General features: G+C 43.8%; 1 protein-coding gene across 2 annotated transcripts in view; it reads left to right on the top strand.

Moving 5' to 3' along the window:
- Positions 1–12,836, top strand: part of LMNTD1 (lamin tail domain containing 1) — a 1,465,565-nt gene that overhangs the window by 142,380 nt on the left and 1,310,349 nt on the right. For both annotated transcript variants that reach the window (XM_085652774.1, XM_085652773.1), the window contains exon 3: positions 7,239–7,414. In XM_085652774.1, the coding sequence (XP_085508900.1) occupies positions 7,239–7,414 (176 nt within the window). The remainder of the gene's footprint in view (positions 1–7,238; positions 7,415–12,836) is intronic.

Below are 12,836 nucleotides of genomic sequence, written 5' to 3'. Positions count from 1 at the left end.
TGAGAAATTCTAGCCACCTGATGATAGAGGTGGGTGTTGATGTTTTTCAACTCATTAAGACCGCAGTAGTCCATTCAAAATCTCAAGTCATTTGTACATCACATAAGCACCAATAACACTGGCCTTGCTAATGCACTCCGTGACTTTCAAAAATACACACAACACAGATATACACAATTATTTCATAAGAGTTCCAAATGCCATACTATGCACAGTTATAGCTTCCCATGCCCTTGGAGGCCTCATCACACTCAAGATATATCATTGATTTTATTTATTTTTATTTCTTTATAACGTTTTATATAGCGCGAACATGATCCCGAAGAATATCGGAGCGCTTTACCATTGGAGGGAAGGAAGATAATAATTGCAATACCGGCATCAAATAAGAATAACAATCATGACCGTTACAAACAAAGGGTTTAATGGAGAATAAAACAAGAACTGGTACATAGCGAACTAGGAGGGGAGCAAATGATAAGTTAAAAGAAGAGTAGCACTAAGCGCAGGTCTTAAAGTTGTAAGTCCAATACCTTAGAGCAGACGATCCAAACCCCTTTAAGAAAAGAACTTGTTCATAAGGAATCTTTCAGCTTCCAATTTGAAAGCAACTGTAGAGGAGATTCTGCATATTTCTAGTGGGAGGGAGTTCCAGATCATTGGGGCAGAGCTGGAGAAAGTTCAGTGGCACGTTCTCTTTTTGCGAAAGATCTGTGGTCTCAGGAGGAAAGAGTTAGCACTTCTTGAAGGTCTACCACCTCCGGATAATTATAGCTTTTGCGCTAGATAACTAGGGGTTTTGAAATGGAGGGCTTTGTGAGACAGGCAGGCAATCTTTAGCTGGATTCGTGCAACCACTTAAGTAATTTTAGGACTGGGGATATGTGCGCATTTCTTTTGGTACCCGTAACCAATCTGGCAGCAGCGTTAATGATGCCCTTAGTGGGGCCAAGGTATATTTGGGGAGGCCACAGAGCGTAGCACTGCCACAGTCTAGCCTCAACAAAACAAGCGCTTGGACCACCTGCTTGAAGTCAGCTTGTGGAAGGAATGGTTTGAGATTCCTGAATATCCTCATCAGGTGATTAGCTCCCTTGCACACATTGCTAATATGATTCTTTATGTTCAGATGCTTGTCCAGGGTGATTCTGAGAGATTTGGCTGAGTTAATAATGAGGGGGGAGCAGTTGAAGGCAGGAGAGGTGGTTCATCCAAAGGTCTAACTTGGGGATGTGATTCCGAGGAGAAATGAGGAGGAATCCTGTTTTGGAGCTGTTGAGCAGGAGGAGGTTCTCGGTTAACCAGTTATGAGTAGTTGTTAGAGTAGTGCTGAGTGATATGAGGTTATCCGGGGAGGAGATTTTCAGATAAAGTTGCGCATCATCCGCATACATATGGAAGAGAATGTCCGTGGAAGTAAGTGCATTAGCTAATGCTTCCAAAAACAAGTTGAAGAGTATAGCAGATAGGGCGGACCCTTGGGGGACCTCCATGGATACTGGAGAGGGCTGGGAGAGAGAGAGTGGTTCGCCTTGACTCTTTGGTATCTGTGGTGGAGAAAGGACGAGAACTATTGCAACACCCAACCAGAGAGACCCATCATGTTCTTCAAAATGAGTAGGAGGTTGTCAAACGCAGAGGAAAGGTCAAGGAGGATTAGGAGGCAAGATTCAATTTGGTCAAGCATTTTGAAAATGTCATTCATAGAGTGAATGAAAGCTGATTCTGTGCTGTGCCCACTCCGAAAGCCAGATTGATGTTGGTCCAGGAGTTGGAAATTCTCGTTGTGAGCACAGAGTTGTGATTGGACACATTTTTCTAGGAGTATGGCTAGAGTGGGGATGTTAGAGATAGGGTGGAAGTTGTTAAGGTCAGTACTATCTGCGTTAGTTTTTTTTAGTATAGGTGATACCTGAGCTGCTTTTAGGCAATCTGAGATTGTACCTTGTGACAGTGACGTGATGACAATCTTTGTCCAGATGGGGATGATGACATCCTTGATTTCTTTGATGATGGAAGGTGGAAAAGGGTTTCTCAAGTGATTAGCTGGGTTGATACTTGTTAATGTCTCTTTCACTGAGGAGAGTAAAGGTGCCCCATGAGGCATGTTTTTGTGCTCAGGCTGATTGGTTTGGGCTTCTCTAAGAGGACCGGAGGGGGCACGGACCCATAGGATGGCAATAGAGCCTTCTTAGAAACAAGTTCCAAATTGATAAGTCTTGATTTCTCAGTAAAGAAAGCAGCCAGTTTGTCGCATGAGGGTGGGCTGACTCCAGAGTCAGAGTGGTTTGGAGCTTCCACCATTTGCTGTTTAACCAGTGTAAAACATTTCTTGGGGTGATTAGCGGCTTGATTAAGTTGGGATTTGAAGTAGTCAGCCTTAGCGCTCTTGATTTGTTTGTTGTAGGAACTCCTAACCGCTCTAAGGATTTTGAGCTGATCCGAGGATGGTTTGGATCTCCAAGATCATTCAATTGTCCTAAGGTTGCGGCGTTCCGAGTCTAAGTTGTCGTTGAACCACTGTTTGGATATTTTTGTTGAGGCATTTTTTTGTTGGAGTGGTGCAATGGAATCATGATGCTAGAGGTAGTAGAATTGTAGAAGTCAGTGAGTACATGAACCTCAGACATGTCAGCTTGAGAGGAGAGGGCATATTTGCAGTGGGTTGCTAGTTCATCTGTATTGATAGATCTGAAGTCCCTTTTCCAGATCTTCGATTTCGTTGGTTGAGCTTTCCTCAGAGACACCTTCCTGTTAATATCAAAGAAAATGCTGTGATGGTCGGACCAATCGCAAGGGGTAATGGTATCCAGTGTGATGGTGTGTCCTTTGGTGATGATGAGGTTCAGAGTTTCTCCTTTATTATTGGTTGGCCAGTCACAATGTTGAATCACCTTGTTATAACGTAAGAATGATTTAAGGCATGTTACAGCTTGGTCATTGGTGTTAGACCAGTGAAGGTTGAAATCACCGAGGAAGATTTGGGACATTACGGAGTCGACATTACCAGAGATGATTTCCATTAATTGTTTGATGAAGGGGAGATTGTTCCCCAGGGGGTGATAAAAAGTGTGAAGTTTGCACACCGGAAGGTTATTACTTGACATGTTGAGATGTTGAGACAAAGGTATTTGCAGGAGGATGGCGTAGAAGACTTAGAGTGGAAAACCGTGAGTGTGCTCCAATGTATACAATCTAGACCACCGCCCAGCTTCATGGCTCGGTCTAGATTAATCATGTTGTGGATAGGTGGCACTAGGAGGTCTAGGATAGGAGTGGAAGAGAGATTGAGCCAAGTTTCAGTGAGGATGATGATGTCTAACTCATTGTGTTGTATGAGGTCGAAGATATCAGAGGCGTGTTTACTGGCTGACCTGCAGTTGAGTAGTACGCATTTAAGTTGTACCGGAGTATGGGGGGGGAAGGAGTCTGGATGATGTTCACTCTCATTAGGTTGTCATTATTAATGACTCTTAGATTGTGAGGGGGTTCTCTGTTCGGGTTAGAGTGGATGGCTTGAATTTTACCCGGAGCGATCGTGTTGTTGTCTAGAGTAGGCGAGTAAGAGTTGGGTAGGTCATCTATATCATTAAACGCAAGATGGGCCTTCAATCTTCTGGGGTGGGAGAGGGCGTTAGGAAGGGGTATGGTTTTTGAGATAGAAGGGGGGAAAGCTGGCCAAGGAGAACTATATCGCTAGGGGGGGCTCTGGGCAAATTCGCAAAGGAGAGGAGGGAGCTGATCAAGGGGAAATGTTAATTTGAGAGGGCTTTCAAATCATGTAGTTCGACGGTGAGAAGGTGCAACTGGAGAGATATATTGTCCAGGTGCGCCACCAGGTCTGAGTGCTGGGTAGGGGTAGAGGTTGTGTTTGGAGATCTGGCAGAGAGGGGGGGCCTCGATGTATGCCCAGGAGGTCTAAGGCAGTGTTGTGTAGTTCCGGGGGGGGGGGGTTGGTCATTAGGGACTAGCTGTTTTCCAGGATGCATGGATAAAGAGAATGGTAAAAGAGAGAGGGTGGGAGGGCCATTGACCTGTGAGTCAGGGACGGTCAAGTCGGGGATGAATGTGTTTGGCCGATCATGATCCATGGAGGGCAATTGCTAGATCTCCACCCTAGCGGGTGGCGTAGTAAGAAGCATGACGGAAGAGGGGTCTTACATTGAGAGCAATGGCGGTAGGGCGCAAGGGAACCTCGAGAATCAACCAGTATCAGACTGGAGAACTGTGAGCAGAGCAAACCCGTAGGCCTGTCCGCCTTCTGAGTCACGGTTTAGTGGATCGGGCCAGTCCGATAGGGGACTTCGAGGCTCTGAGATCATCTAAGGGGGAAGAATGGTTTAGAGAGAGTGGGTACCAGCCGGCTGTGGTGGGGGGAGGACTGGTTAGGTCCTGAGTAATGGTAGGGTGTGGGTAGAGGTCATTGGATTTAGCAGAGTCCACATTTTTGAGTGTTGGGAAGATATTGACCATCTTAACTTGGTTGACATTAGATGCTTGGATTAGGATGATACCATTGTTGTAGAGGGTGATAGTGGCATTAACGTTGAAAGTGAGCGAGGGCGACGTCGTTAATTTGAGACCATGAGGTGTTTTCCTAGTGCCTGTTATTCTCAGCATGGAGTAGAGAACCTTCCGCCAGCATGCTCGTTTTATGGTATAGAAGATGAGGTCATTAACTATACTAACCTTGTTTGAACAGATGTAGACGTCAGAGATTAAAGTTTTGGTCTGGCCTTGAGTATGCGATGTTTGTGTTTTTTGGCGGCATTTTTGGAGAGGTTAGACGGCTAATTGATAATGAAGGCATTAGATCCTGTGGGATCGGGAATTATCTCCTTTCTGATAGTGTCTCCTGGTGAGGAAGGGGCCCCAATAAGGAGTTTATGGAGGTTAAGGTAGTTTTATTTATCAATTAAAGCATAAATAGGCCGATAGAAGACCTGGTGGATAGGCATTGATGATTAATTAAGACTCCTTGTGTTCAGGGCTACATGGTAATGGAGAGTGGCGCCTCTCTGTTGAGCCAGTTCTCCTTGGCCTGCACAACTCAAAGGCAGCTAAGCAATCATAGTGACAAGTATTGCCGCAGTGCCTGGAAATGCAAAATCCAGATCCTAGTGCATACTTGATCATAGGGTCCATAAAATCCTGAGGAAGGTTGAGGAAGAGTCTAAAGCATGCATGTTGGAAAGGTATGTGTGAACTGTATTTCTTCCATGGTGCTTCTTTTAATGGAAGATTGTATGCTGCTGGTGTAACAAAAAAGGTTTAATATTGCCTTCATCTGTGCCCTCCCACTGGTAGTGCTCTTTGCCTGCTGCCAAGGAGGGGAACCATTGTGAATACTTCTCCCAAGTCACACATTGGCCCTGATTCCAAGTTGCACAGTGCCGGGATAACAGCAAAATCGCACTCGGTTTTTATGTTAAAGTGTGTACATTCACAGTGGTACTATGCATTTACGTGTAAGACCCCATGGAATGGGAAACTGCCATGTAGGGCCGAGTTTTTCCGGTCGTATCACCACGCAGAATGCAGCATTCTGTACGGTTTTGCCATGTACTTTTACATTCTACTCTGAGCAGGTGGTAAAAGTATGCATGGGCAAGTGAGATGTGGGAGGGAAATATTTTTTAGAGGGTGGAGCATTATATGCATTTTATGTTCCACCCTACTAAAGAAGAAAATGGAATGAGGCTTGGATTGTGTTGCAAACAAAGCCTTATGCTATTTTTCTGATCAGAAAAATTGGGTACTGTTTTCCAAACCCACCCACTAAGACTCAGGACAAGCGGAATTCCATGACTTAATTCTGCTCCTCCTGAGTCATAATCTTCACCAAAGTGGTCTGCTTACCAAACCGTTGGCCAGTGCCTAGTGCATTCTGGCCTAGAGTCACAGTTAGTACGTAAGTAAGTAAAAAATGTATTGTTTTTGATTGATTGAAACCATGACAAAAATACATTCTAATACTACATTTTGGTAAATTGACTTTTCGATCAATACTCTGTTCAAAGATTTTTTATGTGTCGAGACATGCATGAGTAATTTAAAAGTGCAGAGTGTCATTTTGCTCAAAGCCGCTGGTTGCAGTACCGAGCGTCTTGTGCTTGGATGCTACTAGAAGCAGGAACTTACCAAGCTTCCCATTTAGTTGTGGATCCCTTGGGTTGAAGCATGCAAGTACAGCTTGTCTCCGGGGACGTATACCTCGTTCATAAAAATGAGGTTTTAGCAGGCCAACCCTTGTCTCATTTAGCTTGATGCAAGAGCATATTATATGTTCAATATCCTCATTTCCAACTCCGCATAACTGGCATGAGTTCCCGTAGTTCTTTCTTAGCCATGGTGGAAGATGTGGTATGGCTGGCAGGATTCCTAACCTATGTTGTAGAAAGGCTTTTTTACACTTCCAGGAGTACCCCAGCTCAAAGTATGCCTGTGACCCAAATGATTTGTAGCTGCATTGAGTCATCCATGCATGGCTCCTGTGTGCAAAAGCGGCTTTGTCTTCTATGAAGGAAAGTTTCTTGATAGCCTTGTTTGCGATGTGCTTAAAGTGCAAGTGCGTTGTTGGAATTTCCCATAGGTCGGCTAGTCCCGTTATGGCCAGTGATTCCTCCAAGTAGGCTTTAGCCGGCCAGAGCCAGAGCTGGTGGTTTAATGTATTCCTGGAGGAGTTCTTAATTTCACAGTTGGTGTGAGCAACTCATGCTAATCTACTGATTCCAAAGGAAAGTCTCTTGGTTTAAGTTAATCACCGCTCTTTGGACTCTCTTGAACACCATTTGTCCTGACTTGCAGGTTCATTGCATGGTCGTATTCATTTTCTTTCACCGTCAGAGAAAAGAGTTCAACCACTGCTCGCCCTCTATGCCATCTTCCCCAAACAGTTAATTTCTGGGTGACTACAGAAGCGATAAAGTGTGTGGGAGATCCCACTCTTTTTTGCTGCTGGGGGACTGCTGGTGGGACAGTGGATGAGAACTACAGAATGTAAATACAGCTGTTTGTTCACTTTTGTACTTTCAGCTGCCTTTTCGACCTCAGAGCTCAGGGGTCACAAGGGCATTACCAAGAGTACCAAGGATCACAAACATTCATTGCTGGTACCTATGATGGCCACTAAATGATGCCCACCCTTCATAAGAGTAAAGGTATTGGTGTATTATTGGTTGTAACTTTAAGAGTAGAACCTGGGAAAAGTAAATAATGCCTTGATTTTCTTCCTGTAGACAGATTCGTCGTCTCGGATTCATCGTTTAGAGGAAGAAGTCATCGCTGCCCGAAACATGTATGACCAGGAGATCAATGAACTCCGGGAGCAGTTGGATCTGAGCAGCAGAGACAGATCTCGAGTGGAAATCAGTAGCCATCAGAATTCACAACTAGCAACAGAATATCAGGACAGGTAGCCTTTCTGATTTGTACAATTCCATGCATAATTTAGAGAAACCATCCTCTCTCATCGCCAATTGGATTGAAAATATGATCTTTCCTTTGAGTACTCCTATGGCTTATGTCATATATTCTCTGAAAAATATTGTAGACATCCAACATTCACTAGCATCACATTGGCATCGCTAGAACTTAGTTGGTAAGTCTAAGTTGCAAAATGTATGCATTCAGTGGGTTGCAGAGGGGAAAACCAATGAAAGATCAATCATCCATGTTTTCTTTTAAATATTTTATTGGTTATGCAAACAATAACACAACATACAGCATCATACACTGGAGAATGTGCCAGAACCTACGTATGCCACATCTTCGTAAAATAAAGCCAATAAAATGTTCCACCAATTCATAGCGTAGAGTTAGTCGCATTAACGACCAGTTAACCAAGGGTCCATATTTCTATGTTGCTTGGTCGCTTGTCCATTTCTGAGTTCATATCTCATCTGTTCAGCAAGCATCGGCATTACTCAAGCCGAGGTTAAAACTTTGTTACATTGCCACTTTCATCACATTGTCCGCTGTTTAGGGAGGAAAACTGTATGGGGATGCAGGAGTACAACCAAGACGGGGCAACTCTAGGTCTCTGTTCCTTATCCAGACCATTAACTCAGCAGCAGTCAATTTATCCAGATAATGTATCAACTGTGAGTTAGCTGTCCAGCACTTCGGTGCTCTAAGGGTTACCATTGTAATGATGTAACATATCCTTAGAGCCCAACATAGTGGGCTCTTTCGGCTCAGTTCTTTAACAAGGGAGCGGGCCTTTACTGGCTGTTAGAGCCCCCTATGGAGGGCTCTAAGGCTATTAGAACATTTCGCCCCTAGAGGGTAGAATGTTCTAATTTGTAAAACAAAAGCCCTCAGACTCCGTCATGCCTTTGTTCACAGCAAAAGCTGTGAACAAACATTTGAATGTTGATGCTCCAAGCTTCTACCATCTATTAGAAGCATGAAGCACTCAACATTCCAATTTTCTAATAGGTATTTAGAATTTATAATGGTTCTGTACAATGTTTGCTTTTGAACTTTGCACGAGAGTTGAGAGTCCTGCATGTCTGCCAGTTCTGTACGTTGCCAAGTTTATGAAACATCCCTTGATGCGGAACTGGCAAGCAGTAGCCATCCCATAGTCTGTTTTTTTTAATAGTTTTGGAAAACATTTTGCAGTACTTACTGCCAAGACATTTGTTTGGCCTGCATTTGCCGCACAATCTCTTGTCATATGCAAGACTGCAGCTCTCACACGTGCATCTGGGGCAATTTCAAGCATTTCCTTACATTTTGTGAAGATATTCCATGTCTTTAGCTGTATGTTTTCAGTATAAAACTAACTTTTCTGGATACCTCTTTGGTTTATACATCCTGTCCCCTACTACATATGTAACAACTATATGGCACATCAGAGTCCAGTCATTCCCAAGTTTATGGAGGCCAGGAGTTGTTGTTCCCTACAGGCCTATTGTACCACATGAAGTGTTTCTGCCACCTTGCATGGTACCACAATTGTTGATTGCTTGGGGCTATTGATGTTGGTCCCTAGTTGTCTCTTACCTCGATGTAGCAATGAAACTGACAACACAGCATAGTCTACCTTATACCTTTGCAGTGTTGTACCTTCTTCAGTCAACTGCCAGTCATGCCTAATTTTGTCTCTAGATCTACTTATTCTAGTTAGGCTGGAAGGGCGTGTCTCTATTGTAATTCATCCTGAATAGCCTTATCCCTCCGACCAGTCCTATGATTCTTTAGCTCTTCGAACAACATTCTGCCATCTTCCCCAAGATGGCCAGAATCAACACTATTTCGATTCATAACTCCAGGAGCTGCGCTGAATGAGGCCACCTGGCTTTTTCTGGCAGGTCCATTTCTCAGATACTGTTGCAGTGTCCTCCACTCTAAATTCCAATATTTCTGTACCGTCTAGCACCTTTATTTTGTGTACTTAGTTCTCTCACCATCATTATCCAATGTGCAGCCTTCCCCTTTCTTGTGGGTACTTCCTGTCCCATTATACAATTCAGAGCAGGCTAAGTGGAGACCTCAATGCCCACTTTTAAATTTTTCTTCAGCATAGAGGTTCTTGAATTATGTGTAACTTTTAGAATCTCTCCTCTGTTTGGTTGTGTAGGAGACTTTGTTGTCAGTGACATCGGAAGCCTGTCCGTCAATGGGGTGTCAACAGGAACGCTGCTCATTATGAATGAAGTTGTGGCACGGGGAGGGTGGCAACGTGGGCACTATTGTGTCCCACTATGTTTGGGAGGATGTATGTTTGGTCACTATTCCTAGGGAGCCTCATAGAAAGATCCCAGTGTATGTCAGTAGAATATAACTGTCCTCTGAAGTGCTCTCCCTGTCCTTGGGCAAATCCATGGTTTTTGTTTTCTTTGCCCAATATTGGTAGTTGGGAAGGAGTTTGGCAGGGCACTCTTGAGAACATTTTGGCTGACCCTTTATCGTAAATGTCTGTATCTGCCTTAATGTCACAAAGGGGTGTAGAGTAGAGCTATCACCATAGACATTCCTCTAAGCCTCTCACCTGACATCAAGGGAATACATGTACGCATCTGCCTCCAGGTGTCTCCAACGGGGGAAGCTTTGCCCACAGCCTAACAAGAAATTATGTTGAGGGCAGACTAATAGAGGCAAGTTCCTCTGCAACTAAAGCTCAGCACTAGCAGGTGGTGCATCTCTGCCTCCATTTGAGTGAACCAGTTCTGTGGGTTGAGTGGCCTTCCAGCAGTTTCATTAGGTCTCCACATTTGGTCTTCTGTACCACAGTAGTGACACACTATTTTTTTCTAAGGCAGGTAACATCAATCAACCCATCCCTTTAAGAAGCTTGGGTCAGTCTCCTTCAGCCATTAGCTCCGTGTGCTCTGTAACCTTCATCCTTTGACTTCAGAAATTATTAAACATATATTGGATCATCCCACAGGAGTATTGGCTAGAGACATTGCTAATTACATCTTGGATCAGCCCACAGGATTATTTTCATATCACTGAGATTCTATTAGCCGGTTGGGGGTGTCCTTCCCCTATCATTGGAATGCAGGAAGGAATATTTTGGGTGTGAAGTCATACAACGCACAAGCCAGTAACTGAGAACAAGCACTGACAACAGCATTCTTTAGCGTCCATTTTTTCAGTTTTTAGGGATGCCTGGGCAGCGCATGCGCTGCTCTGCAAGGCATGTTGTTCCTAGACGATGTGCTACGCAAATTGTTGTAGATACACTTTTCGCCCTAAGTGGGATGGGTATGCCCAGACGTGGGTCCCTTGCTCACTGTGCCACTAGATTCAAGTTAGCCTGGCTGATGAAGGGTGACATACCCTGAAACGGGTCCCAGGATGCTTGTTTCCGGTCCAGGGAGGACCTGGCTAGGCAGTTCCGTCTGGACTGTTCCCATGAAGCACAGGGTCAAGACTGATTTGTATATGGCTGGGTCCAAGCTTGGGTGGCGTAGTGGGAAAAAGAATGACGGATTTAACCCAGATCTCTTGACTGGGGAAGAATGTCTGAATCATTCAGCATTCCGTCCATCATTTGTTGCAGATGCACATTCCTAGGATATGGGCATTAAGCACCGCCCATGTTTTCAATTGGCGTCTCTTACTATCCTTTGTAAAGGTCCGCTTTTGATTGGTGGATAGGCTTACTAGTCCCTTCTTTTGGGCTTCCGTATCCTCCCATAAGGAATGCCCCTTTTTAATGTGCTTATACACGCCACATTATTTCCCAAAAATCAAGAGTACTCTTATTTTGGTTGTCCTGCATTTGCTCATGTTCCTGTCATGAAACCTTTGTGGCCACTTTTTTTTCCAGCAACAGTTGTCACTTAATCTTTTAATCTGCCCATGGCATTTCCCAAACCACCTCACCCCTTCCACAACAGTGCATGCCGGCCTCCAGCATCGATCCAAGGTCCCGTTTTTTCTCCAAGTTATGTCTAAAATGTGGGGTTTTGTTCATGTACGTGCGACACCTACCACTTCAAGCAAGGCATGCCACTTTATATTCGAAAGTGGAAATCATTTTGATTATACTACAATGTTTTTTACATGATTGATAACGATAAATTTAGTTGGTTAAATAATAAAAGTTTAATTTTGATTGTTTCACAGTTTTCTTCGCCTTATTTGGTTTCGCATTTAAATATTGCCTTCGCCTGTACAGAGGGATTCTTTTTAATCACTCGAGCTGCAATTCAGGGCAGCACAGAACAGCGATGTGCTTCGTAGCTTTCATCGGAAATCGTTCACAGTGAGACCGCATTCATTGGCTAGGAAGGGGTTGGCTCTATATTTCTGAGGGTTTTCTCCTCATTCCTCCTAACCTTTGTCATAACGGACACTTCGGCCCCAAGATTCCCGAATAGCTTCCCTCACAACCAAACGGCACATGCCTACAAGAATGTGGCAGTAATATTATGCATACATGGCTAGAAGGCTAAAACGGTGTCCCTTACCTAAATGTGGCATCAAGTAGCACATTCACACTGTTTAGCGACCAAAGCCGTCTCTTTATTAACTTACAGACCTACTCTGTTTTTTAATTCCTAATGTTGCTTTCATTTAATATGTTTAATTTATGGTTACTTAAAAATCTCATTAACATTGTAACAAAATGGTACCCAATGCTTGATTTCAAAAACGTGCGTATGATGCTCATGGCTCTCCAGAATGAACAAGCATTGGCATAGCCAATAGGTCTCGCCTTTGTTTAGCCATGCAACAGTTGCATAACTAAATACTAATAACTAAATACTTATAAGGTCCCAAAAGTGAGACCTATTGGATATGCCAAGCGGCCGTGCGGCCGCGAAAGTTATCGCGATCAAACATCAATGCGGCCGCGAAAGTGAAAGTTATCGCGGGAAAGCACGGCGCGCGCGCCTTCCCACATGCACTGTGGCTCTCGGCTGGCCTGGTAGCACTTTTTGGAGCCCTCTCAAAAAGTCTCGCCAGACCAGCGCATGCGCTGGGTCAGGCGAGACCTAAAAATGGATCTATTGCTAATATATTACACTCCATAATACAAGGATAAAAAACATTGCCATTTGCAACGCCAAACAACACCAATAGCTCTAACTCGGAAGAAAAAAATACGAGACCTGTTGCATTTCTAATGCTTGTTCTCACTCCACACTGCTGCTGAGCTAAAAGGTATGGCTTATTTTAAATGATAATAATTCAAAGTCAATCACAGCAAAAATTCAAAATAGAAGGATAAGTCAAAGGCACACCACCAGAAGATATACTTACTATGTATCACATTTATATTTCACTTGAAATTAATATATTGTATAAATTACAGGACAAACCACATCAATCAAGGAACTAGCATAACATGAAATGTGACAATATTCAGTACATAT

This window comes from Triturus cristatus, chromosome 4_1 (genome assembly GCF_964204655.1).
Source record: "Triturus cristatus chromosome 4_1, aTriCri1.1, whole genome shotgun sequence".
Taxonomy (NCBI): domain Eukaryota; kingdom Metazoa; phylum Chordata; class Amphibia; order Caudata; family Salamandridae; genus Triturus; species Triturus cristatus.
This window is presented reverse-complemented; position numbering and strand designations above follow the sequence as displayed.